The sequence below is a fragment of the Nilaparvata lugens genome, chromosome X (assembly GCF_014356525.2).
Source record: "Nilaparvata lugens isolate BPH chromosome X, ASM1435652v1, whole genome shotgun sequence".
In the NCBI taxonomy this organism is placed as follows: Eukaryota; Metazoa; Arthropoda; class Insecta; order Hemiptera; family Delphacidae; genus Nilaparvata; species Nilaparvata lugens.
The window spans coordinates 39,328,627-39,355,611 of NC_052518.1; the positions used below are offsets into that span (position 1 = coordinate 39,328,627).

At 35.5% G+C, this 26,985-nt stretch overlaps 2 protein-coding genes across 3 annotated transcripts in view; both read right to left on the minus strand.

Annotated features, from left to right (window-relative positions):
- Window positions 1–26,985, minus strand: part of LOC111054360 — a 162,980-nt gene that overhangs the window by 124,642 nt on the left and 11,353 nt on the right. Inside the window, exons 2-4 of one of the 2 annotated variants that reach the window (XM_039443245.1) lie at window positions 21,791–21,955; window positions 3,288–3,344; window positions 1,467–1,665 (exon numbers count right to left, since the gene is read on the minus strand). In XM_039443245.1, coding sequence (XP_039299179.1) covers window positions 1,467–1,472 — 6 coding nt within the window. In that variant the 5' untranslated portion in view covers window positions 1,473–1,665; window positions 3,288–3,344; window positions 21,791–21,955. Of the gene's footprint in view, window positions 1–659; window positions 1,447–1,466; window positions 1,666–3,287; window positions 3,345–21,790; window positions 21,956–26,985 lie in introns of those variants that run through there. The other variant, XM_039443246.1, reaches the window with a different exon arrangement.
- LOC120354570 lies at window positions 10,462–12,624 on the minus strand. Its single transcript, XM_039441917.1, has 3 exons — window positions 12,385–12,624; window positions 11,875–12,354; window positions 10,462–10,537 (listed from the first exon to the last, which is right to left on the minus strand). Exons 1-3 carry the CDS (start codon window positions 12,594–12,596, stop codon window positions 10,462–10,464), a joined length of 768 nt encoding a protein of 255 aa, XP_039297851.1. The 5' UTR covers window positions 12,597–12,624.

The following is a 26,985-nucleotide window of genomic DNA, read 5'->3' on the forward strand; positions in this document are numbered from 1 at the left end:
TAAAATAAAGTGTTTACCTTTCCTCTTCTAGAGTTGTCATCAATCACACCCACCAAAACCAATACCTCTTTCGTCTTCTCATTTCCTTTAAATATTACAAATGCCAGTTCTTATTCGTATGGTAACACATGGCACAGTGGTGACAGGAAATACCTTATTCATCCCTCCTTTAGAAATGCTTATGCAAATTTTAGTAGCCTCAGTAAGGCAAGGAATGTGAAATGTATGTTGTTTTATATAGGCCTACTGTCTTTTTTCACAATCATACAAATATTTTTCTCCTGCTACAAAAAGGCATTAAAATAGGGAGTGAAAGAAGTGTAATGGCAAAAAATGACATACATTTTCTAATTAAGTAGCCTATTTTATCAGGGCTACTTGACTTGTTAGTTAAAAATAATTTTAAAGTAGGCTACCCTTTTTTTAAACTTGATCATATAAAATACAATAACTAATTTCGAAATATGTTGAATCCATTATCAAGTTTCTCTTAAGAAAAGTTCAAGAAAAACTTGATAATGGATCCAACATTCCGAAACTAGTTGTTAGGTATTGTATTTTATATGAAAAAAAGTTGTTTTCATAAAAAAGGTGTTATTTTACAACTATAACATAAAAGATACCATACCGTAATTCAACATTACACTTTCCATACGTACCGAATCAACATCCTCTGCTTCTCCTCATACAATTTAGAAGAAAAATTCGAGTTACAAATTATGTTCCCCTTCCACCAACGAGACGACGGTCCACGTGTAGACAGATCACAATTCCGTGGGAACAGAGAAATGCAAGTTTGAAATATTACCAAATACTAGTGTATTTTCCATCGCTAACGGAAATACAGTTCCGTGAGAATACCTCAACCCTGCATAAAATTGAAAACTGACTACTTTCCTGATGCAAGTTAGCAAAATCTTCATGTGATAGAATTATTTTTCAACAGAAAAATACATTTTTCACAGAATATTCAACTGAGTCTGATTGAAAAGGTCCTAATTAACTAAATCAATAAATAATCTTGAAGAAAACACGAACCCATAATAAGTTTATTTCAATATCATCTCCATTGCAGGCATATATCGTAAGATATGACGGAATGAGAAAGTACATAGTATGCAAGTACCAAGGAATCTTAGTTTAAATCATTTAAGGAAGATAATTTGGTAGAGTTTCTTACACAAATCTATGATGTGAGGCTCACAACCAAAACTACTTTCTAATATAAATCCCAACATTTCTTAATTACACTTGATATCATTACCTTATGGAATATGTATCCCTTAAAGAGAAGCAAATTCTGTTTTACTATCATTACTAGAATATACAAACTCATATTGGATTTAGTATTACTAGGATCATAATGTGATCACAAAGACCACAAGAACACGTCAAAAAATAAAAACGAGAAAGAAAGCTAATAATAGCTAGTCACAACAACAAAAAAGTAAAAAATACGAACTCACCAGCATATTGTCCAAAATAAAGAGCTCACTGATGGAATACAATGGGTTCTCCACCAGCAATTCCCTCAGTGCGCCCTTGAATCGCCTGGTCGACAGGTCTCTTGCTATTGGCAGCTTGTTGAAGAATCTCGCATAAAGATGGGCAAGGCCAGTTCCTGTCCTGCTCAGCCTCTGGTACGTTACGTCCAATTATCATTACCTATTATAGTAGGAAGAAATAATACTACAATCAGCCTAAAGGTTAGAGCATTCACATAAGTTATTATTAAAAAATTAGTCAATAAGCTTACAAACATACAAAAATAAATCCCTTGCCTCTGAAGCAATAAAAAATGACAAACTGTACAGGATAATATCTGATGACAAATTGTCTACCCATCAATATTAAAGAGACTGATAATTATAGACATTTCTGTACTAGCCATTCTTTCAAACCTGCTTTAAATTGCTGGGTTGACTGGCATGCCTTGAAAATTCAATGGCAGGGCGTTGAATACTTTCTTACCTACATCTATAATTTGGATTCATATGTAATAAGTTATAGTCAGTACAAAATTACTTTTGAGGGACATGCGCAGCAGAGATAGGTAGGAAATACAGAGACGCGATGTTTCCGTTCTGAACCGGCCAGAGTTCTCTAATTTCTAGTGACTGTTTATGTGCTCATGCTACACATGGGAAGCTTCCTGTCTGAAAGCACTCAGTCAACTGAGTCTAATCGACGAATTGGCAACTGCGCTTCTACCTATGATTCTATTCATCACTGTAATTGGCTAATCTTCCACCATTTCTCTGCGCCGCGTATTCCTCCAAAAATATTATTTTGTAGTACTGTGCTGTTCTACTCTAATCAAACCTCTGGACTGAGTACCATAATGATAAATATCCTCACCAGTAATCGAGTCAACTTTCACTCTGCAAAATGACTGTTAAATGTACACATCATACAGACTGGGGACTGAAAAAATTATCTTTAATCGATCTTTTAGTAACATATCAATAAGTTAACTTTTTAATATCTTACGGAAATTTAACAGACTGCCGATTTGTCTTTGTGAGCTGGAGTATGGGAAGTTCTGTAGGCTGGTACGTGAGAAACTCATCAGCTACCCTATGAACTCACTGAGAGATGATGAGACCAGTGGACTTGTGGACCAGTTTGAGATTGTTTCATGATTTATTAGTATTGCAGTCCATCTACAGTGCCAAATGAAACGACCTATCTGCAGCCATTTCTAGCTATTTGGATATTAATTGATTTATACTTTAACAAAGTCTGTCTGGCGACTTCCGGTCATGGACTGAATATACTGAATTACAGTTTGGCAGTACAAATAAAATACGCCGGCTTCACGGTACCTAGGTACTGTACTAAACAACATAAGAACCAGCTTAGTGTCTTCCTTTTTTCTTTTTGGAAAGGCTAAATTTTATATCAGTACCACAAAAAAAAACAAACATCGTAATCAACAATAAAAGCTGAATTGATCCTATCAAAATCATATCCAAGTCAGGTTCATTCTACAAATCATTCTCAAGTCCAGAGTATGTTCATGGGTTAACATCAACACAGACTAGATACAAAAAGCAAATTCAACTATGAAATAATATAATGCATGCTTTTCTTGTATTATAGTTTATAGGTCTATAAAGCAAATGGATGGTTTAAAGTAGGTACGGTATCATAGGTAGTCCGATGCACCTATTTTATAATCCGTGACTATGAACAAACAAAACAGTAAAAATATGATCATCTACGTAATTATTATTTATAATTAATCATGTAATAGGTAGGTATAACAACTAAAAGTTTTCACTTACCTTCTAGTGTGATGAGTAAACTTGTAACATTCAACTTCCAACATCTTGTTTAAGAAACTGAAATAAGAAATGTGGAAAATTATTTATTCAAGTTTCTGTAGTGAATAAAAATGTAATTAATGCTGTTGTTAGCAAAACATTTAATTTTTTAAACTTTTAACTCAAGACTTTTAAAAAACAGTCTACCTAACAACCGAGAACCGATATCGAATAACCGCGCAAAATAGAAATAACCTAAAAACTTATCCTGAAAAGAAAACAAAAGTCCGTACATTGTATATTTCATTATATAATTAAGCCTGAGGCTCAATATATTTCAATGATAAATGAAAATTTCATTTGAAAAGCTGTTGATAATAATTGTTTTCTACTATTTATTATTCTACTAAAAACTTCATTTATTATACAAGGTGCGGCAGAAAGGATGAACGGTTTTCAAAAAAGTAATATGTCGTTACCTATGCATAAAAAAAACATTTATTTACAGAACAATATTCACATTATTTTACAATTTTAGAAAATTAATGTTAGAAAACAATATCTGACAGGTGACGGCCGTTTTCAGCAATGCACTTTACAAGCCGCTCTTGGAAGTTAGATTGTACTCTTTCTAACATTGCCCTGCCAATTTGTTCGACTTCCTCACGAATTGCTCCCTCTAGTTCTTGAAGTGTACGTGGCTTATGCTGGTAAACACGTGACTTCAGGAAACCCCACAAGAAGTAGTCGCACATGGACAGGTCTGGAGAACGAGGAGGCCAATCAATGTCACCAAACCGAGAAATGATGCGACCACGAAAAACAGCCCGAGTTGCTTCCATTGAATTTCTTGCTGTGTGAGCTGTCGCCCCGTCCTGCTGAAACCATACTTTCCGGATAGGAATACGTTTCCTTCTTAATTCAGGAAGGAAGAATTCAGTGAACATCTGTCTATAACGTTCTGAGGTTACAGTTACAGTGGTCCCGTTGTCGTCTTCAAAAAAGTATGGACCAATAACAAATATACTGCTCACAGAACACCAAACTGTCACCTTGGGACTGTGTAATGGTCTCTCATGCATTAATAAATTTTGGATTTTCATCTGACCAATAACGATAGTTCTGCTGATTAATGGTACCATTCAAATGAAAATGTGCTTCATCTGTCGTAAACAAAATTATTTTTTTATTTTGGTCAAATATGGCCTCCATTTCTCGAGCAAAATTCAGCCGCTTTACATAATCGCCAGGATTCAATTGTTGAACCATGGCCATTAGGGATGAAATCCTAGATCTTTATGTAAAATACGCCTTACTGACCGATCACTGATTTCAGTTCAGAAGAATGTCTCCTAGCAGATCGATTAGGACTACGGAGTATGGCTTGCCGAACTCTTTCCACATTTTGTGGAGTGCGTACAGTGTGATGAGCCCCTGGTGGTCGTTTATTCATTTCTGTTCCTACTGAACGAAATGATTTTATCCAACTGGTGTTAAAATGGTGTTACGAGTGGGTACATTTTCATTTCTCGCAAGATTGAAATGACGACGAAACTCGCGCTGAACTGTAATGATACTCTCATTATTACGCACAAAACTGTTGTAAGTAAACACACGATGTTGCACATTCCACGAATCCCTGATGCCGATTAAACAATGACTAGAAAAAATGGTATGATCTACCGAACACATGTTCACTTCAGCTGGCCCAATCCGACTACCCAAATCAGAATACTATCTGTTCTAAAAACATCCACCCTTCCTGCCGCACCCAGTATTATTGCATGTTCATTAAGTAAGTTGGTCACACTTCCATAGATGTACCACGTGACTTGTCGATGCTATGGCACTGAATAAGTACAGAATGGATACTTGTAATAAATCGCCTATCTAACCAATGCTTTTTACATGACCCCAATACTAAGCACGTCACGTGACCTTGGGAAGTTCCAATCCTGGTCTTCTGATTGGCTCGTAGCAGTGAACAAGATCAATTGATCCGGATCATTAAAGTGATCCGAACCTACCATCAATACTAATACAATGCGGCGCTTCCTAACAACATGGCGGATTTTAGCGTCAGGGTACTAGCCAAGTTTCCGTACTGTATGTATACTGTGGCTATGGTTTGTCGATGCTATGTCGTGTCGAGGCTGTGGTGGCAGGCCTAATTTAAAGCCTTGTACACACGTCCGTACAGATTCGCGCGAACAATTGTATGTACATATGCCTCAACATTCACTGTACGCCCTTGTGGACGCGATCCACGTATGCCTCGGCATTCAAAAAGCTATCTGATTTGCAGACGACACGATTTTCCACAACATGACAACAATGGCGTCATTCCATCATTGAAGATAGTTATCACAAATTGCAGCAGTATCATTTTATTTCAATGAATATTCTATATAATAAAATCAAAAATTAAACTTGACAAACGATGTTGGTGGGTTGAACGATTGTAGGTTGAAGTAAGGAAATAAATTGCTACATGACATAATATTGACAATTCAAACTTTCTTAGTTGATATACTGAATCTAATTCAACTAGTTATCTAAACAAAAAATGATATAGATGGAATTAAATAGAGAATGCATTTATTCAAATGCTAATTAATATATAATTATTATTTAACCAGAGGTCTTCGGGGTGATTTGCAGCATTTATTTAGGATTTTCGTTAAATAATAATTAAAAAATGATATCATCATGAGGGAAGCAATAACTCTACAAGAACGATTGGCTCTAACTTTGAGATTCTTGGCATTAGGCGATTCATTTGTTGGTTTCCAATATCTATTCTGAATCTCAAAAAAAAATTTTCTACAATAATTCCAGAAGTTTTGATGACCTAATCAAAGCACTTAACACTGTCTTACAAAATTGACAGTCTTCTTTAAGGAAATTAGCCATAAATTGAATCAAATACTAAATTGCTGCCCATTTTAAACTAACTTTGCTCATACACATGACAAAACAAGATTCTCCAAAAGATTAGCTTCAAGGGAATACTAGTTCAAAGTTTGAAAAAATCTCTCTATAGATAGCCTAGCTATCTAGAACATATAATATCATATTGAAGATTACAATTTTAATTAACAACTCTGATTGATAACATGAAACAAACACAAGATGATTTGATAGCCACAGTAAAATAATATTTGAGCTATACTTTCTTGTAGGAACCCTGTAGAGAAGTTTTTTTCACTTAAATTATGCAGTTCTAAATTTGTTAATCATGATACAAATTATATACTCCATGCATGTTTCTATTTAAATATTTGACAATCCACATATCCTACAAAAATCCTACAATTTACAATTAGTTATTGGATCACAATTTGATTTGTCATTCATTAACCTAATTCATTGGAATTAGGCTATGACGCCTTCAATGTTTACGTTTTGCCTCACCCGTATGGCAAAATCGCGTCCACACGTACATTCAATGCTCGCCCGAGGCGCCTTTGAGCACGCCAAAATACCGACAGGGTTCCGGTTCGCCCACATGCCTCAGCGAACAGTGTCCACACGTGCGAATGCAAGCCCATACACGTATGCTCACCCGAGGCAAACGTACGTGTGTACACCGTTTAATTTTACTTGTCGATGCTATGGTTTGTCGATGCTATGTCATGTTGGTGCTATGGTTTGTCGATGCTATGTCGTGTCGATGCTGTGGTTTGTCGATGCTATGGTGGTTCCCCAATAAATTGTGTAATAGGTATAAGGACTAAATACTTGTCGATACTATGGTTTGTCGATGCTATGTCGTGTCGGTGCTATGGTTTGTCGATGCTATGTCGTGTCGATGCTGTGGTCACTGAACTCTATACTAACTGGAATGGACTAGCAACACAAAGAAAGTGAGGCAGCTAGTAAAGATAAGCAACCCACATTGCTGTGGGATTCGTCATTTTGTAACACATTGGCTCTTATGGAAAATGCATTGCACAGTTTCAATTTCTATTTTATTTCTATATTGTATGTCTTATTCCATGGAAGCGTTATTTTTACTTTATTGAGCAGTTCATTGATAACTTTTTGAGAGCAAAAATAATGAAATAGGTTGAATTATGAATAAAGAAAAGATTTTTTTCATTTGTGACTGCAGTAGTTTTAGTATTGTCAACTTTTCACAAGCAAGGGAATAACTTTGGGCCAGATTTCAGAGAACGATATCATTTATTTATTCAACAAGGACAAATATAAACTGACATGAAATGATTAGGAATGAAAAAACAGGCTCATAGTCCTTATTATTCCAATCCTGAGTTTTCTTTGTACACAGTCCAAAGGAGGGCTGTGTTTGATTGAAACTATTAAACACAGTCTTATGTTTATTTTGATAGGATATACTATTGTTTTTTGGATTATATGATTATTTGTAGAAGGAAAGATTTATATGATTTTTTTAAGAAAATATCTCAATTTAATGATATAGGCCTACTTACAGCAGGCTATGAATGTAGAATTATGTAGGTGTGCATTGGTGTAATTTCAAATCATGTAAGAGTGGGAGTTTCAGAAATGGAGCGAATAACGAGGAAACATGTTATTATATGACTATGATAAGCAAACAGTAAAATATGCTACATAATTACCAGAGTAAAATGAACAATTTGGAATTAAAAGGTTTCAAAAATTAATTACAATTCAGCTGATAACAATCTCATATTTTTAAAAATAAAAGTAGGTAAATAAAATGAATTATGTGGACTCATGTTAATTCAATAACATGAGATTATTGAATATGTAATTATAGCAATATACTAGGTATTCTGATAACATTTCAAATCTTGTATGTGTGGGAGTTTCAGAAAATAATGATGCAAAGAAATCTATGAAGAAACGTTTATATTAATAATTGTATTATAACTATGACCATATGATAAGAAAACAGTAAAATATGCTAAATAATTATTATAATATTGTAAATTGAACGATTATTTATTTGAAATGGAAAGGTTTCAAAAATTAATCATAATTCAGCTGCAATATCAATATCATATTTTTCAAAATAAAAGTAGGTGCCTAACATAAATTTATCATGTCATCTCATAATGATAACACAGAATAATTAATCATTTGTATTTATTCTTTTTTCAATAAGGACTAATTTGTTCTCCAACTATGTTTCTTTATTTTATGCTTTAAAGTAGGCCTAAATTTTCAATTAGCATAGAAACTATCACCATATTCCACTAGGAATATAACCAAATTTGTTGCTTTATTTTTGGTCAAATAAACTGATCAATATAGAAAAAAGTATTGGAAATGAATGTAAAACAAGAAGGTTTCTTCAAATTAATTAATAGACTAACAAGTCTATTAGACCAGTTAAACTGGGTGTTCCTTTAACTTTTGGGTTTTCTTTAACAAATAGTAAATAAAAGTAAGAAGATTCATGAAGATTGCACGCTATGCAAAGATGCGAGTGCAATTGTAATAAAGTCTTCAATTCAAAAACTACATTAATTTGCTCTTCATGTAAACTTCATTTTCACTACCTATGTGCTAAGTTTACGGAAAGTAATTTCAAGAAACTATCAAAACAAGCTACAAGTAGGTGGCGTTGCAATACATGTAAGAGTTCTAAGAATAATAATTTAATAAATATGCCAGACAACCAGGTATCATTAAGTAGAGAATTGATCGCTGAACTAAAACAAGAAATAAGAGATGCAATAAGTGAAGAAATGAAAGAGATAAGAGCTGAGATTAAAAAAACAAATGAAAACGTTTCTGACCTAAGAAACTCGGTGGATTTTTTCTCTAATAAAATCGATGAATATAATGTAATGATTGGAAAGTATAAGGTGGATCACTCTATTTTGGAAAAGGAAAACGAAGTATTGAAAACAAAATTGTTTGTGTTGGAAAAAGACCTAACAGAGCTCCAGCAATATGGAAGAATGAAAAACCTGGAAATTCATGGAATACTGATAACAAATAATGAGAATATTGAAAAAATAATCGAAGAAACGGCAAGAGTCCTAAAAATAAATAATGAAGGAAATCTGGGAATTGAGGCTGCTCATAGAATTCCTGTCAGAGATAGGAGAAAGGTGCCTCCTATTATTGTTGCTTTCGCGTCAAGAAAAACCAGAGACAATTGGATAACAAACTATAAAGCATACCAAAAAGAAATGAGACAAAACAACAGTAATGGATTGCGGAGCACTCACATTGATACAAAATTTGAAGACGGACCGGTATTTGTAAACGAAAATCTGACACCTCACACAAGACACCTATTCAACGAAACTAAGATGGAGGCAAAGAAGAACAACTATAAATTCAACTGGATAAGGAATGGGAAGATATTTGTCAAGAAGGATGAAGCTTCACGAGCGATTCGGATATACGACACCCACACACTGAAGGAGTTAACATCAACCAACAACAATGACAGATCGGAGGACAAGCAGCAGGAACAACATACATAGGAAACGGAGGAAAATAATGGTATCTTTCAAGATATATGACAAATAATAATTATAGTTTCGATGATTTTATAGATTTAGAATGTTACAATATGGCTGAGATTAATAATATATTAAATTTTCACCCCAATCAGTTTGAGAATGAGTTATCCAATGATTTTTTTGATATTATTCATATGAATATTCGGAGTATAGGAAGAAATTTTGATGAATTCGTCTATATGTTACATAATTGTAAAGTGAGTTATGATATCATAGTATTATCAGAAACTTGGATAAGTGATAATGGGTTTTTTGACTATAGTTTGGATGGATTTACTGCAATAAGCAAACCAGGGCAACTGAATAACAGTAATGGTATATGCGTTTTTATAAAGAATAATATAGAATTTAATGAAGTCACTGGGGTAAACAAAGGAGAGGATACTCTTACAATAAAATTAAAAATGAATGGTTCAATAATAAATTTGATTGCCGTATATAGGTCTCCTGCCGCTGACATTGATGGTTTCTTATCTGATCTTGATATACAACTGAGAGATATTAACAGAATGGAAAAAATTATCTTGGTGGGCGACTTGAATATAGATCTATTGCAAAACAGTAGAATATCAAATGAATATATAAGTTTGATGCAGAAAAACGGTCTCAAGTCATTTATTAACAAGCCAACAAGAGTAATGAATAATACAAAAACCTGTATCGATCATATATTTTATAGAAGTGCAAAAATTAGTGAAGAAAACATTCTAGGAGTAATTCAAAAGACTTCTATAACTGATCACTATTGTACAACTTTTCACATTAGAATAGAAAAACAGGCATCTGAAAAATCGAATAACTCCAATAATTTCATTGAAAAAATAAATTTTGACAAACTCTTAGATTTTTTAAAAAAAGAAACCTGGATAGATGAGATTTCAGAATTGGATAACTCTACTAACTTAGATAATATAGTTGACCGTTTCGTAAATAAGTTGTTATCTTATATAAAATTACCAACTAGTCAAATAGAATTAAAAAGGAGGAATAGACCCCTAAAAGAATGGATAAGCTCAGGCCTGGTAAATTGTATAAGAACAAGAGACAAAATGCATAATGCCTTGAAAAAACAACCTGTTCTGAACAAAGCTCAGGCTAGAGCTACTAGAGGACTGTAATTTACTATTCAAATAATCAAATACAAACAAGGGGTAAAATTTAATCTTCAATTTGAGCCAGGTTATTTGTACAGTTAAACTCTGCATTAATGAACAATAAAAAAGAGCAAAAACTCACCAGATTTAATCCAAGCTTGTCTACTTGCCCTTCGAAGCCTTTATTAGGTGTTTTGATCAGATTCAGGGTGGGAAGAAATCTGGGAAAAAGACAGGTTTTCGCTTCCAGGCTGTTTTTTCGTGTTGATTCTGTGTTCCACTTGCAGGTCATACACTGTGTTTGAACAAAGCTCAAACTGGATTCTTTATAAATTCAAATCTGATTCAAATTAATTCAATTCAATACTATTTACGCTGTTATATTCATAATTCACACACACTACACTCAAACAATTATCTACAAGAAATTTCCGATCGAAATTACATGACAAAAATACAAACTCGGTCTTCACAACAAGACAACGGGCTGACAAGACAAGCAAATGGACGAAACAAGAATGACTGGGGCTTTTTTTCTCAACAAGCCAAACAGCTGGACGGTCGGCACTGGTGCCAACAAGCCTGCTATTGGCAGAACTGTAGTCAGGGATTTGGCGCTACAATTCGAATGCTCTGGCCAGACCATACCCCCGCCTCTGAAATACTATTTTTCAGCCAAGTTACAAAAACTGAAAAAACCACAGAAAGGAAAAAATCCAGACATGCCAAAAAGAACAAAAAACACCAACACCAAAAAACAACACAAAGAAAAAATGCAACAAGCACAACAACTATTGAGTTGGGAGTGGATACTATTTTGTTACTGGTATTTTATAAATACCAGTTTTTAGGCGAACACTCGCCACTCGAACCTCGCCGTCACTTCCCGGAAACACTTGCTCAATGACACCCAGTGGCCACTGCAATGGAGGTGTGTTTGGTTGGTCTACTACCACAACCGTTCCCACACTGATAGAAGTGGGTGATTTCAACCATTTTTTATGACTTTGAAGTTCGTGCAGGTACTCTCTTCTCCATCGGTTCCAGAACGATTGAATGAGTTGACCAATCAATTCATACCTGGTGAGACGATTCACAGGGACACTGTCCACGTCCCGCATCGGAAACGATTTCAATGGTGTTAGAGTCAAAAAGTGCGCTGGGGTTAAAGCCAGCGGTTCACACGGATCCTCACTCAGTACACACCGTGGGCGGGAATTCAGGACACCTTCAATCTGCACCAATACAGTGTTCAGTTCCTCATAGGTGAGAAGTTGATTGCCAATTACTCGGAACAGATGAAACTTTACAGATTTGACATTTGCCTCCCACAGACCTCCAAAGTGTGGTGAACCAGGGGGAATGAATTTCCAATCAATTTTGTGTTCGGCGAGTTGACTAGTCAATTTGGTTTGAAACTCGGATGAGTTCAAATGTTGAGATATTTTTCGCAACTGTTCCTTGGCACCTACAAAATTAGTACCACAATCGGAATACATCACACGACAGGGTCCACGACGTGACAAAAAACGACGAAACACAGCTAAAAACATGGGCGTTGATAGATCCGATACCAACTCAATATGTACCGCCTTTGTTGCCATACACACAAACAGACAAATGTAGGCTTTCAAAACACAAGGATTACGACGTCTTGTCATAGTAATACGCAGAGGACCAGCGTAATCCACACCACAATTTTCAAATGGTTTGCATTTTGACACTCGACAAGCAGGCAGGTCACCCATTTTTGGAATAATTGCATTATTACTAGGTCGAACATGGAAACAACAATTACACTTAAAAACACAAATACGAATAATAGAGCGAGCAGACAGTATCCAGAATTTCTGTCTGATCAAGGACAACAATAACGAAGGTCCAGCATGACAGTTCTTCTTGTGATGATAATCAATCAACATCGATACGAAAGTGTCGGATTTTGGTAAGATCATCTGATGACAAGTCTCAAATTCCAGTCCAGCATGAGACAAACGACCGCCGACGCGAATCACACCTCTATCAATGAATGGAGACAGGCGACGTAGGCGCATAGAACAATCTTCTCCCTTCTCCAATTGCACAAATTCAGATGAAAAATGTATCTTCTGTACCACTTTACAAAGATACCTCTCAGCAACATCAAAATCTGATTCTTCTGATTGGGGTAAGATTCGTAAGAATTTGAGAACAAGAATTACAATTCTCAAAAGACAACCATAATCCGAACAACGACCAATCAATGAATATACTGCATTGCTGTTACAATCAGGAGATTTTGTGACTGTCAACACTGACGGTTTTTTCGCCTCCGGTGGATCCACGATCTCTTCCATTTGAGTTCGGATGGGCCAATCGCATTCGTCCTCTGCTATCCATGATGGACCTGAGAGCCACAACGGAAAGTTCACAAGCTCAACTGGTGATAAACCTCTAGACAAACAATCAGCGGGATTTTCAATTCCGGCAACATGCATCCACTCCTGTATACAAGAATCCTGTATTTTTGCGACGCAATTACCAACAAAAGTTTGCCATTTCGCGGATGGAGCATTAATCCAACACAAGGTGACTGTCGAATCAGAGAGTGCGACAATACGAGACACATGACAACGTTCACTAATAATAGTGACTACTGAATTCATGAGTTCTGCCAACAAGAGTGCCGCACACAACTCCAAACGAGGTATTGAAACAACTTAAGATGGTGCTACCTTGGACTTTGAACACAATAATACAACTCTTGGCTCCTCGCTCTCCTGCGACTTCACATAGATAACGGCACCATAACCAGACAATGATGCGTCACAAAAACCAATCAAACTGATGTGAGAATCCTGAAACAAACCAACGTGACGTGGAACAGCAAATTTCAACAATAGAGGCAACTCTTTTTGACAATTCTCCCAAAGAGTGCATATAGACTCAGGCGGCTTCTCGTCCCAATCCACTCCTAATTTTCACAGTTTCTGGACAAGACATTTTGGAAATAATGTAAACGGTGACAAGAGACCAAGTTGATCATAGATACGAGCCATCACTGACAGAATAGAACGCTTAGTAGCGACGACCTCACCACTCTTGACTGAAAACTGAAACAGATCAGTACTAGGTTGCCAATTCAATCCCAAGATAGCCAAGGAGTTGTCTGCTTCGAAATCCTTGTACGAAAACGATTTCTCTTCCTCCGAGAATTTCTCCAACATTGATGGTGAATTTGAAGTCCAGTTTGTGAGTGAGAAACCTCCTCCCTCAAACAGCTGCTTGGACTGACGATACAGCTCCGTGGCCTCTGACTCTGTGGCGACAGATGTGACTAAGTCGTCCATGAACATGTCTCTTGGTATTCTCACCTTGGCTGCTGGAAAACGATTTCCATCCTCCTCTACAAGCTGGTGGACAGTGCGAAGCGCCAAATATGGAGAGCTTGAAACACCAAAAACAACACAATTGAGCTGATAAATTTCGATTGGATCCTCCGGCGAAAATCTCCACAATACACGCTGATAACGACGGCAGGAATCCTCCACTAATATCTGTCGATACATTTGTTTAATGTCGGCAGTTAGTGCGATTGGGAACAAACGAAAATTAACTAACAAAACAAAAATGTCAGTCTGCAATCTGGGACCAGCATGAAGAACCTGGTTCAATGACAAACCCGATGATGTTCTGGAACCAGCATCAAATACAATTCGGATGGGCGTGGTAGTGCTGCTTGCTTTCATGATGGCGTGATGCAGTATGTAGTAACCACCTTGGTCTGTCTGATCTGCTACAAACGACATGTGACCCTGACGTAGGTAATCGATCAATATTATCAATATTTCATGATATGAAATACGAGTATTGCTGTCAAGCTCTAGTCGTCTCTCCAAAGTCAGCAGTCTGTGTTAGCGACAGCATACGAATCTCCCAAGCTGCTGGGCGGCTCCGCAAATGACAAGGCAACAACAAAACGACCAGAATTCACACGATGTACAGACTTCCGAAAATTTACCTCACACTCCAACTCTTCCGGTTTCAGTTGACAGCTTGGTGCAGGGCACAATTCCAACTCCCAAAAACGTTCCACAAAACTATCCAACGATGGACTACTAACGAATGGACTACAGATGGCTGTAAAACAATTCGACACATTCGTTGTTGAAGTGAGAATCGGCGCTCTCCCCATCAGAATGTGACCAAAGACACTATTAACAGTCATCAATTCGTGCGATTCACCTATACTAGGACTCCCACGTAGCAAGTGAGGAACTAACTCTGCACCAATGATGCCATCTGTTCTACTAGGAAGGTAGAATTTGTCGTCAGCCAGTGTGAGATTTTCAAGATGATGAAGTTTGGATCTGTCGATTTCACAAGAAGGCAACTTGTCGATGACTTTATCTACCACTGTGGCATCCATCGAAAGCTTGATGGTAGGATCCAACTTCGACTGAATCAACACACAAGTACAACCTCGAACTTCACTAGTACCACCACCGAATCCACGAACAACGGTTTTCATGGGCTGGAATGGTAGTCTCAAACGCCGACACGATTTGGCTGTAACAAAATGATACTGACTCCCGGTGTCAACCAAGAAACGAACATCACAAAGCTGATCATTACAATCTCGAATATGTGCAGTGACAGTCGACAACACAACGGTCGAATTTTCTACATCGTTGGATGTAGAACAACAACTAATAGGTGATGTGCCACCTGCCTTGGAGTTTGACGAGGACGCAACACCTTCATTGGAACTTGATCTGGAAAAGTGCAATAACGAATGATGAGATTCTCGACATTGAGCACACTGAGTTTTACTACGACAATCTCTACTCAAATGATCCACATCAAGACAACGAAAACAACAAAACTTTCCTTTAATCAAACAATAACGATCCCAAGGAGTCATTTTCAAGAAACTTGCACAATCTACTAACCGATGACCCGGTTTTGAGCACTTCAGACAATTGGGATTTTTACTAGATGCATCGTTAGATGAATCATTAGATTGAACCACAAACACCTTTGATTTATTATCCTTTTTGTGCTTCATATTAAACGATTCAGACTGTTTCTCATCAGAAGGAAGAGTCTTAATTTGCTTTTCAATGAATTTGACATAATCGGCATAAGTTGGCATAGCCTTGTCACGGACGGCCGATTCAAAATTTCTACGAGAACTTGGATCCAGCAATCTCAAGCCATGAGAGAGGAATATCGAGTCTGACAAATCAGTGAGTCGCAATCTCTTCACTGCATTGATTGAGCTGCAAAACCCATCCAAAATCGCAATACAACCTGCTTTTGATTCTGATTTTATTGGACGAAATTCAAAAATTTTTTTGAAATAGGCACCGACTTGCACCCGTGGATCGTTATAGCGGGTCAATAATGCCTGCCAAATTATTTGATAATTGTTCGCCAATGGTGGCAAATGACGACAAATATTTGCTGCTTGTCCAGTAAGTCTACTTACAAGATATTGGACCTTCTGCTGATCGTTCAAACTCTTGTTGTCATGTACCAATGCCTTAAATAGTTCATAAAACACCGACCATTGAGTCTGGTTCCCATCAAATTTCGGAAGGTCGATTTTGGGCAGTACCGACTCGGACACGACCGGCTGTGCACTAGCTGCTGCAGCTGCCAAAGATTGAGCAATAGCATCAGTCGCCTCTTTCTGTTTGAGAGTGTTAGCCGCTACTTCAATATACTGAAACAGATCTAGATGTGAGTCGTTGAATGCTACAACATAGTCTTTATTCAACTCAAGTTCCAACTCATTAACCACTAATTCTGTCTTTTCATAATCTGAAATGGTCTGAGACACCCGAGGATACAACACTAAAAATTGCTCAGCAACTTTTGGATCAGAGACATTTTTAGACAGTTCATAAATCCTTTGCAATCTGGCATACAATTGTTCCAGTTTAGCGCGATGAACCCTGATTTGTTTCTGTAATTTTTCCTCCATCTTGAACTCATACACAAAACAATTCAGCCCCAACAATACAAAACAACAGACAATAAAACAAGAATGAGTTCAAAAACTAGATGAAAGGAAGAATCACGACTAGTAAGTTATCAAAGTCAAACTTTGATTATCAATTCACGAGATAAGTTACTGCTGAAGACAAAACTATATGATTAGATAATGTTCTTCCAACAACTCACAAACAAACGATAACTTGTTGAATTGAACAAACAAAATCATGCTGTGATTAACCTTCACTAACATGTATAACAAAATGGACAATACAAAATTCCAACAAACAAATTCCCGAAAAAGAGCACAATGAGCCTAGTTTCAGGAATATTACAATTTAAACTGAAATAAATTTTATTTCAGACAAATACAAATTGACAAGAAACCTTGCTCTTAGAACAAGGCTACAACAACTAAGTTGAGCATAGATCAGACCATTCTGAACATGCCAACATTGGACAAACACGAAACTGCTTAAATCCAATGTGTGTGAATTAATCAACAAATTACAAATTTAAATTCATCACGGTTCGGAGGATCAGAAATGTTCTGAACAAAGCTCAGGCTAGAGCTACTAGAGTACTGTAATTTACTATTCAAATAATCAAATACAAACAAGGGGTAAAATTTAATCTTCAATTTGAGCCAGGTTATTTGTACAGTTAAACTCTGCATTAATGAACAATAAAAAAGAGCAAAAACTCACCAGATTTAATCCAAGCTTGTCTACTTGCCCTTCAAAGCCTTTATTAGGTGTTTTGATCAGATTCAGGGTGGGAAGAAATCTGGGAAAAAGACAGGTTTTCGCTTCCAGGCTGTTTTTTCGTGTTGATTCTGTGTTCCACTTGCAGGTCATACACTGTGTTTGAACAAAGCTCAAACTGGATTCTTTATAAATTCAAATCTGATTCAAATTAATTCAATTCAATACTATTTACGCTGTTATATTCATAATTCACACACACTACACTCAAACAATTATCTACAAGAAATTTCCGATCGAAATTACATGACAAAAATACAAACTCGGTCTTCACAACAAGACAACGGGCTGACAAGACAAGCGAATGGACGAAACAAGAATGACTGGGGCTTTTTTTCTCGACAAGCCAAACAGCTGGACGGTCGGCACTGGTGCCAACAAGCCTGCTATTGGCTGAACTGTAGTCAGGGATTTGGCGCTACAATTCGAATGCTCTGGCCAGACCACAACCTTTTAATGTCACATTGAAAGAGAGGTATAGAGCCTATAGAAACTTATTAAATAAACTTATTAAATCAGCTAAATTCGAATTCTATAAAAACAAACTGAAATCATGTGAAGGAAACAATAAAAAGGTATGGAACTGCATCCAGGAAATATTAGACACTAAACGTCATAAGCTCCCCCCTGATATTGATCCTGAATTATTAAATAATTATTTCTCACAGGTGGGAAAGACATATGCAGAAAAACTATTTGAAGAAAATGAAAATTTTCCTCAAGAAACTGGTAATAATTCTAACTTTCGATTTCTGAATTCATTTTTCATACGTCCCACAAATTATGATGAAGTTATAAATCAGATAAATAGTTTAAAAAATAGTGCTGCTCCTGGTTTCGATAATTTAAGTAGCGTTTGTCTTAGAAGAATAGCCCACTTCATAGCTCTAACTCTAACTTTAATCTTCAATAAATGTATGGAAACAGGGCATTTCCCAAGTCATTTCAAAATTGCCAACATAATTCCATTACACAAGTCAGGAGATAAAACAAACCCAACCAATTATCGTCCAATTAGCCTTATAAGTAATATATCCAAAGTTTTTGAAAAAAATATAAAACAACAGGTTGTTCCATACTTGAATAAATTCAATTTAATAAACAAATATCAATATGGTTTTCAAGAAAATAAATGCACTGAGGATGCCATGGCTGAACTTGTAAATATAATAACAAATAACTATAAGTCAAATAAAAAAACTTTAGCTGTATTCCTGGAACTGGCTAAGGCGTATGACACCATCCCTCATTCAAACCTGCTTGAGAAACTTGAAGGAAATGGCTTTCGTGGTCCAGTATTAAGACTATTTGCTAGTTATTTGGAAAACAGAACACAAGTGATTAATTTGAATGGAAGGGAGAGTAAAATAGCTTTGTCAGGATTTGGCCTACCTCAAGGAACAGTATTATCCCCGATCCTATTTCTAGCTTACATAGACGATTTATTGAGTCTTCCTATTCAGGGGTGTAGGATATTGTCTTATGCGGATGACACTGTATTAGCTTTTACTGGATCCTCGTGGGACAGTGTTGTATCTCTTGCTAACAGTGGACTTTGCAGGGTGAGGTCTTGGCTTGTGAAGAATGTTTTGACATTGAATTATAAAAAAAGTGTTTATATGACATTTTCTCCGAACTCGAGTACACAGCCAACTGACAAAATAGATAATGTAAATGCAGTTAGAGTACATAAAAGGACTTGCTTAAATGACCCCAACAATGATGATATGAGTTGTTCATATCCTGTGTTAGAGAGGGTAACTGAAACAAAGTATTTAGGTGTCACTTTGGACCCAAATCTAAGATGGAATAAGCATATAGATAAGATGTGTAGCAGGATGAAATTCATGATTCATAAATTTTATAAATTGAGCTTACTAAAAGAGAAATCTTTAAGTAAAATGGTCTATCTTGCATACGCCCAATCAGTTTTTCAGTATGGAATTAGGGTCTGGGGTGGTGCTTTTAATGCTCATTTCAATAAACTAAATATTATTCAAAAGAGTATCCTCAAGGCAGCACTAGGAGTGCATAGAAGGTACCCTAGCCAGCAACTTTTTATGGAGTTCGGAGTTCTGTCAGTAAGGCAACTGTATATCAGAAATCTTGTTAAATATATCAGCAACCATATACATCTTTTTACACCTCATTCAATTTATTATTAGTAGGGCTATACTCCCAGATTGATTTTCTCTCTCTGAGTTTAAGTTTTATTTTTTGTGTCATGTGTACTGTATTGTATTATTTTTCTAATTCTCTCTTTGCTTACAAAAGGAATTGCATATATGCTACAAATGAATTACATTATGTTACTAAATGGATTACATTTGTACAGTGAATTGTAGATTAATAATTTCATGAATCATCTCTTTTTCTTTTGAGTTTTTAAATTATTATGAATTCATTCTAGTTTTTCTGCTCTCTTAGTATTTCACTCTTAGTACTTCTTCTTCTCGGATTAAAATTTTATTTTTTTTCTAGTTTTTCATACATTCCATATGTTTCTTTTTTCTTTATTATATTTTTTCTATTTTCGACTGAATCTCAAGCCACTAATTATAGCCGACTGATTACTCGTTGCCATCGCTCAAACTACTTAGTTTTGCTGGTAACGCCAATGATAATATTATAATCGATTTTTAAATGGAAAATATTTTAATTTTAAGTTTTTGTAATGTATTGTATATGAAAATTTTTATATTTTTCACATTTGTAAAGTTTGTTTAATGATTTTGGCAATAAATATCTCTTTCTTTCTTTACTAAAAATGTTTGACTTACATGTGAAATGGTATTTCATTTCCTTTAACAGGCCCATTCTTGCATCCTAATGCAACACAATACATCACAATTTCTCGGTCGTATTTTTATTCAATTCTACGCATTTCACGACAAATACATCACAATATTCAAGAGGAAAGGTTGTGATCTAATACTGATAGCCCTAATACTCATTTAAATCCGTTTTTCAACTTTAAAAATGAAAAATCGTACTCAAGAGCTGCAACAACCTGCTTAAATGTATGAGTACGAGAGAGAAGGGAATCCCACACGGTAGGCCTGTCTCACTCACTCCGCCTTACACACTTTTGGCTGTAGCTTAGCATTGGACAGCCCGTTCTAGTTAGTATAGAGTTCATTGGCTGTGGTTTGTCGATGCTATGGTAGGTAACCAGTTTATTATCCTCCTTGGAACAGTTGACAGTATGATCGAGATGGCAATGACAAAATCATATAAAAATATAATGGTCAATATTTTGACGGTTGAATCAATTTATTTGAGTGGACAAAATAAATTGAAGTTGGATGATTGATTATGCTAAGGATTTTGATATGAAATTTTTACAATGTGACACCAAAGTTCACCATCGAATCTGGCTACAATAGGCGCGCTCAATTCCGGCCAGCTGCAAGATATTTTGAGTTCCAGATATTCCCAATTCATGCGATCCGTTTAACTTACATTGTTGTTATTCAATTCATTGTTGTTAGCTTGGTTGTGACGTCAAGGTGGGCGGATTTGGCAGTTAGATGTTGGCTTTAGAGGCTAGGCTTCCCAACGTGTCTATTCTATAAATGGTCTAAGGGCAAAACAAAGTTTGGCTGTCTCCGCGCATTCTGGCCCGCGCAGCTTTTCGGCCATCTTTGTTTGACCAAAACATTGCACTGCAACTGCAGTCATAGCATTACAGTACCTATGTGCTAATGTGGTCATTTAATTGATTTTTAAATAAAAAAACTAAAGTTTTGATGAAAATGGTAACCTGTTGTGCATTTGGATGTACAAATCGAAGCTCAAAGAAGACTCCAGGAGTGACTTTTCACAGGTTAGTGATTTATAACTTTAATTATAAATTTACTAATTTGCTCACTTATTTACACTTGGATAGATAGATGGATAATTAATTTTATTGTTGAGTTCAAGCATACAATACTGATTAAATACAATAAATACAAGTTCCATCCAAATAATTCAAAAGGAACACAAAAAATTCTTAGGCATGACCAAAGCTGTCAGTCAGATTTGATAGTTATTATTTTAAGGTGGAAACATCTTAATCTTATTGTAGGCACTTGTGAAAAAATAATTATCACAAATTCCATTCCCGAAAAAAATTTTAGTAATAGGAGAAAACACTAATATACTTTTATCTAGAATAGTCTGTCAAGAATTAAATGTCCAATGTCCATAACAATTACCTTAACCACAGTTACATGGATATGAAGGAGTGGCCGTAGTTGAGTGGATCAGATGCTGGCTTCATGATTCAGAGGCCCGGGTTCAAATCCCGGCCCGGGCAAGATATTTATCTTGGGCCACTCCCGTGTTTTGGATGGACACGTTAAGCCGTCGGTCCCAGCTGCCTAAAAAGCAGTCATTAGGTCATGTCAGAGGCCCTGAAATTGATCAGTTGCGACCTGAAAACTCTGACACCAGACCTGAGCCAGCCAGGTCACTCAATATTATTATTATTATGGATATGGAAAATAAAACTCCACTATGTATTGTTATTCAGTTAATTCATTCAACACTCATTTTATACAAACAAAAGTATTTAAAAATGAAAAGTACGACATTTTTGTTACTAAAAATACTAGCATTCAAATAAACAAGGTCGTGAATTATGTTTTGAGTCATATGTAAATAATTGATATCTTAGTAATTGATAGTTTAATCTGTATAGTCATTCTCTGTTTATCAATCATTTTTGACATAATTTTACCAATAATCAATTTATTCAGAGAATCAGGTTATTCATTGTGCATGAATTTATTCTGATATTACAGAAAGCTTCAGTATCTAGTTATAGCTTATAATATTATATAAAACGAATAATAAACTTATGGGATGAATAAACAGTAATCGACTGAGAAGTAAAGGCTTTGTTTTAAGTGGATCCTTTATAGGCTCTACTTAATCCCCTTTGTAGTGAACTTTGAATAGCCTCTCATTTTTTATAGGGGAGCTGATTCACTCATTTATTCTGTAAACCCTTTTTTTAGTAAAGTATTTAAATCAACTTTGACAATTTCTGTTGGGAATTACATCTCCAATGAATATTCATAGTAGCCAAATATTTTTATTGTGAATCTGCAATAATTGTGGTGTTTTATACTACGTTTTAAATGTATACTATATCATGGAGAATCGAAACGTGTTCAATTATTGTGAAGTAAGGTAAGTCAAGATTACAGTACAAACTACCTGATAGAATAACACATATGCCCATGCATCAAGTTGCACAGAAGTATGTTGAATTTAAAACATGATATGGAGTGGCCATGGTCGATTGGATTAGATGCTGGCTTTATGATTCAGAGGCCCGGGTTCAATAATCCATTGATGACATAAACATGGGTTTGTAATCCCATTGACAAGACAAAATCACATATATGGGTGATTTACTCCAGTCCAGTGTCAGCCAGTGCATGTTTTCACTACATTATCAAATTTTATTTGACTGACTTGGTAAATCCTAGCATTAATAACACTCAAAGATTTTCGTCAGAGTTGGAAACATATTTATGTTTTGGTGAGTCTCCCTTTCTCTTTTATCCTACATCATACTTCAAACATAAACTGTATTAGCATTACAAAGCATTCAACTATTTTGAAAAAAATAATATGGCTTTTTTCAACATTACTGTATTGATTCATCAATGCTTATGGTCTATTTTGAATCCTTTAGAACTATTGTAACGTAAAGTAAGAATATCCTGAGAATATTATTTGTTAGTGAGCACCTAGGGCCAATAAGGAAGCTACTGGGGTGAGCATAAGTCAGGGTGCACTGTCTCAGAATGCGCATGAGCAGGTTTCCCCCACTCCAACTATCATAACGCATTGGTAAGATTCCCAGAATGTACTTATTAAGAAATTGAGAAACTAGTTTCTGTTGTTACATCATTATCAATCACTTGCAAACTACTAATTTAGTGAGCCTATATAGTGAATTATTTTCTCAACTATGAATAGGAACTGCATAGCTTTATGAACTAGGCTATATTATTCATAGAGAAAAACTCAATGTGTTTGTAAAGTGCAGAAATAACGAATCTATTCCAATCACTGCAATCCATACGGTAGTCTAAAGTAGTTTTCCACAAATCATTATCAGTGAGAAGTCAGTGGTATTTGGATTTTATTAGTATATACATAAAAACATTGGTATTATCAATTTTGTTCAAATACTTATTTTCAACTAGAGCCATTGATAATAATCATTCATGAAAAATGATGAGAAAATGCATGAATTGGAATGACATAATTTGAATTATGGTCAATCCAAGATGGCTAGTGCGGGAAAAAGTGGTGTCAGAGTGTACCATTGGGATAGCCAAAGACCTTAAAGATGCAAAGATATCTCTTTAAGGTCTTTGGGGATAGCCTATTGTTTCGTCTCCAAGATCCTCCTTGGGCAGAGTATACATACAGTATGGAAACTTGGCTATAGTGAGGTCCACATTATAATGGCAGTGTACGATTGACAATACTGTTGCTGTCCTTTTCTATCATACAACAAAACATATAGCACTATCTCTCTCTCGCTTTGCAATGTTGTCTATTTGCCAGAATATGTTATATTTACTTTTGACAGTGACTGTACAAAACTGAACAAACCATATTCTCAGCTGCCATTCTTTTTCTTCATTCTATCAAAATACTTGAGTACACAAGTCATATAATGATTTAAAATGTATTTTTGTAACAATGAAATAATTTTTAAACATTACCTTATGAGAAACACAAATTAAAATACCTGAAATGACATTTAAAAGTTGATAAATAACCATCGTAGACTTCATCCATGCTTAAGTTAGCCTACCCATATAGGTTAGACCTACTCGTACTGGTATAAATAATATTGAAAATATTATATATTGTTATTTAAGAATTAATCCATTGAAATTACTTATTTTTAAATAGGATTTCTCTTTTCCTATTATTTTTAAAGGAAATTGGAATAGAATACCAACCAAATAACTCGATTTCTGTTGTTTTGATATTCAGATTCTTGTATCACAGCTTTTTAAATTAGCCTCCACTTCAGGTTTGTATAAAAATAAAATCTGATCTCAGTTATGAAAGCAAATTTTTGAATCAAATTATGAAAAAAATATATTTTCTTGATCAATTTGACATTAAATTGATTATTCCATCAAGGAAATGATGATTATTATTAGATTTAATTTAATGGGATGAATTGAGTAAAAGCTGTGTACAGTCAGTGGCAAAATGGAGAGACTTGGCAACGTTTTTCTCCTATCTTTCTTCACTGCCATTATAACGTGGACCTTACTATAGTACCCTGCCGCAAAAATCCGCCATCTTGTTAGGAAGCGCCACATTGTAATAGTATTGATGGTAGGTTCGGATCACTTTAATGATCCGGATCAATTGATCTCGTTCACTGTCACGAGCCAATCAGAAGACCAGGATTGGAACTTCCCAAGGTCACGTGACGTGTCTAGTATTTGCGTCATGTAAAAGCATTAGTTAGATAGAAGTTTTATTGACAGTTTCCATTCTGTACCTATTCTGTGCCTTAGTCACAGTATACATACAGTATGGAAACTCGGCTAGTACCCTGGCCACAGAATAGGTACAGAATGGAAACTGTCAATAAAACGCCTATCCAACCAATGCTTTTTACATGACGCAAATACTAGACACGTCACGTGACCTTGGGAAGTTCCAATCCTGGTCTTCTGATTGGCTCATGGCAGTGAATGAGATCAATTGATCCGGATCATTAAAGTGATCCGAACCGACCATCAATACTATAATGCGGCGCTTTCTAACAAGATGGCGGATTTTTGCGTCAGGGTACTAGCCAAGTTTCCATACTGTATGTATACTGTTACCGTTGCTTACGTAACTACAAGCGTCGCTTACGTAACTACAAGGCTAGAACCATCAGGTGATCAGCTGTTCAAAAGCGTACACTTCAACCCGTGTTTACATTGAAAACCCTATGTTGAATGGAATTTATCGTTAATAAACGTTAATAATTCAACTGATAATCACTTTTGACGTGACAATGTCTTATAAATTGGTTTGCCGGGAGACACTTCAAGAAACTGCATTACGTTCCCACGTTATGCGCTCACAATGAGAGCGAGTGAGAGCGTTCGTTTCGGTTCACGGTCATCTGGAAAGAGCACGAATAGGAGCAGTGGCAAGCAACGCTCGCAGCAGCAAGCCCAGCAACCCGAAGCATTCACCTGGAGAGAGAGTGAAACGGAGCAGTCAACCTGCGCAGGCGCCGCAAGCAATCTCCTGCGACTGCGCCACTAATTCAAAATGTCAAGTCAATGGTTGTCTCTCTCGCTCTTAGGTGGGCGTGGGCTAACCATGCCCGAGTGGAAGGGACGCGTGCCTCTCACTCACTCTCATTGTGAGTTATTATTTCATCCTTCTTCCTACTATACGAATGAATATTCACATTAAAATTATTTTACCACTCAAAGTCGTTGTCACGTAAAACTTTCGCCCGTATACCAACTTTACAGGCAACCATGCAATTTTTTTTGATTAAAGACTTTTGATAAAGACGTTTATCAGAGTCATGGTTTATAAATAAATAATTGTTATTTATAAACCATGACTCTGATAAACTTAATACTTTTGTAAAAGAAGTAAGTTTGAATTTGAATAAGCTATCTTGAAACAAGTAACCTACAAATTGGTTAACCAATAACTAAAAATATTAATATAATTCAATGAAACTACCCTTGAAATTTATTATGTAGGTTAAAATTTGAATTGTTATTGAACAACAATAAATTAAAAAAACATTGTTGATAAACTAAATTAGGTAGTTTCTTTTTGACGAATTTAAGTATGATGTATTTACCGGTGCGCTCAACTCTATTCTGGAGTTCAAGACTAAATTAATGCATTATTATTTCAAAACTTTCAAGTAAAAAAGTGTTGATTTTGAATCGTGTAGGACACATATTACACACACACACATATATATATATATAATATATATATATATAATATATATATATATATATATATATATATAATCAAAGTTTTTTTAGACTTAATATGATTCATGGCTGGCATACATTTAATAGAGAATGAGTTACAATTTATAAAATAGTTTAACTGTATAGTTTAACACCGTAATTTTTTTATTAACATGACATTTACAATCATGAATAATATTTCAATTGAACTACTGTATATACCTATATACTTTCTTCAAAGTTTAGAATTATTAAAACTGCCTTTAGTGTTTTGAATCACGGTATGTGTTTCCTCTGATCCCACAACTGTGAGTAATTGATAAAGCAGAAGTTATTAAAGATAGTGCTTTAATTCGAATAGCAGAGCTTCGAAACTGAATGAACATATCAGTTTTTGACATTATATTTTGTATTAA

Bases quoted from the DNA above. Each gene is read 5' to 3' on its own strand.
- LOC120354570 (XM_039441917.1), bottom strand. From the start codon at position 12,596: ATGGGTGACCTGCCTGCTTGTCGAGTGTCAAAATGCAAACCATTTGAA. The intron at 12,355-12,384 runs TCGTCGTTTTTT...TCGTGGACCCTG, and splicing joins CCCATGTTTTTAGCTGTGTT to TCGTGTGATGTATTCCGATT. The intron at 10,538-11,874 runs GTACCTGCACGA...TCGATTTTTCAG, and splicing joins TGGAACCGATGGAGAAGAGA to ATGCCTGTTTTTCTATTCTA.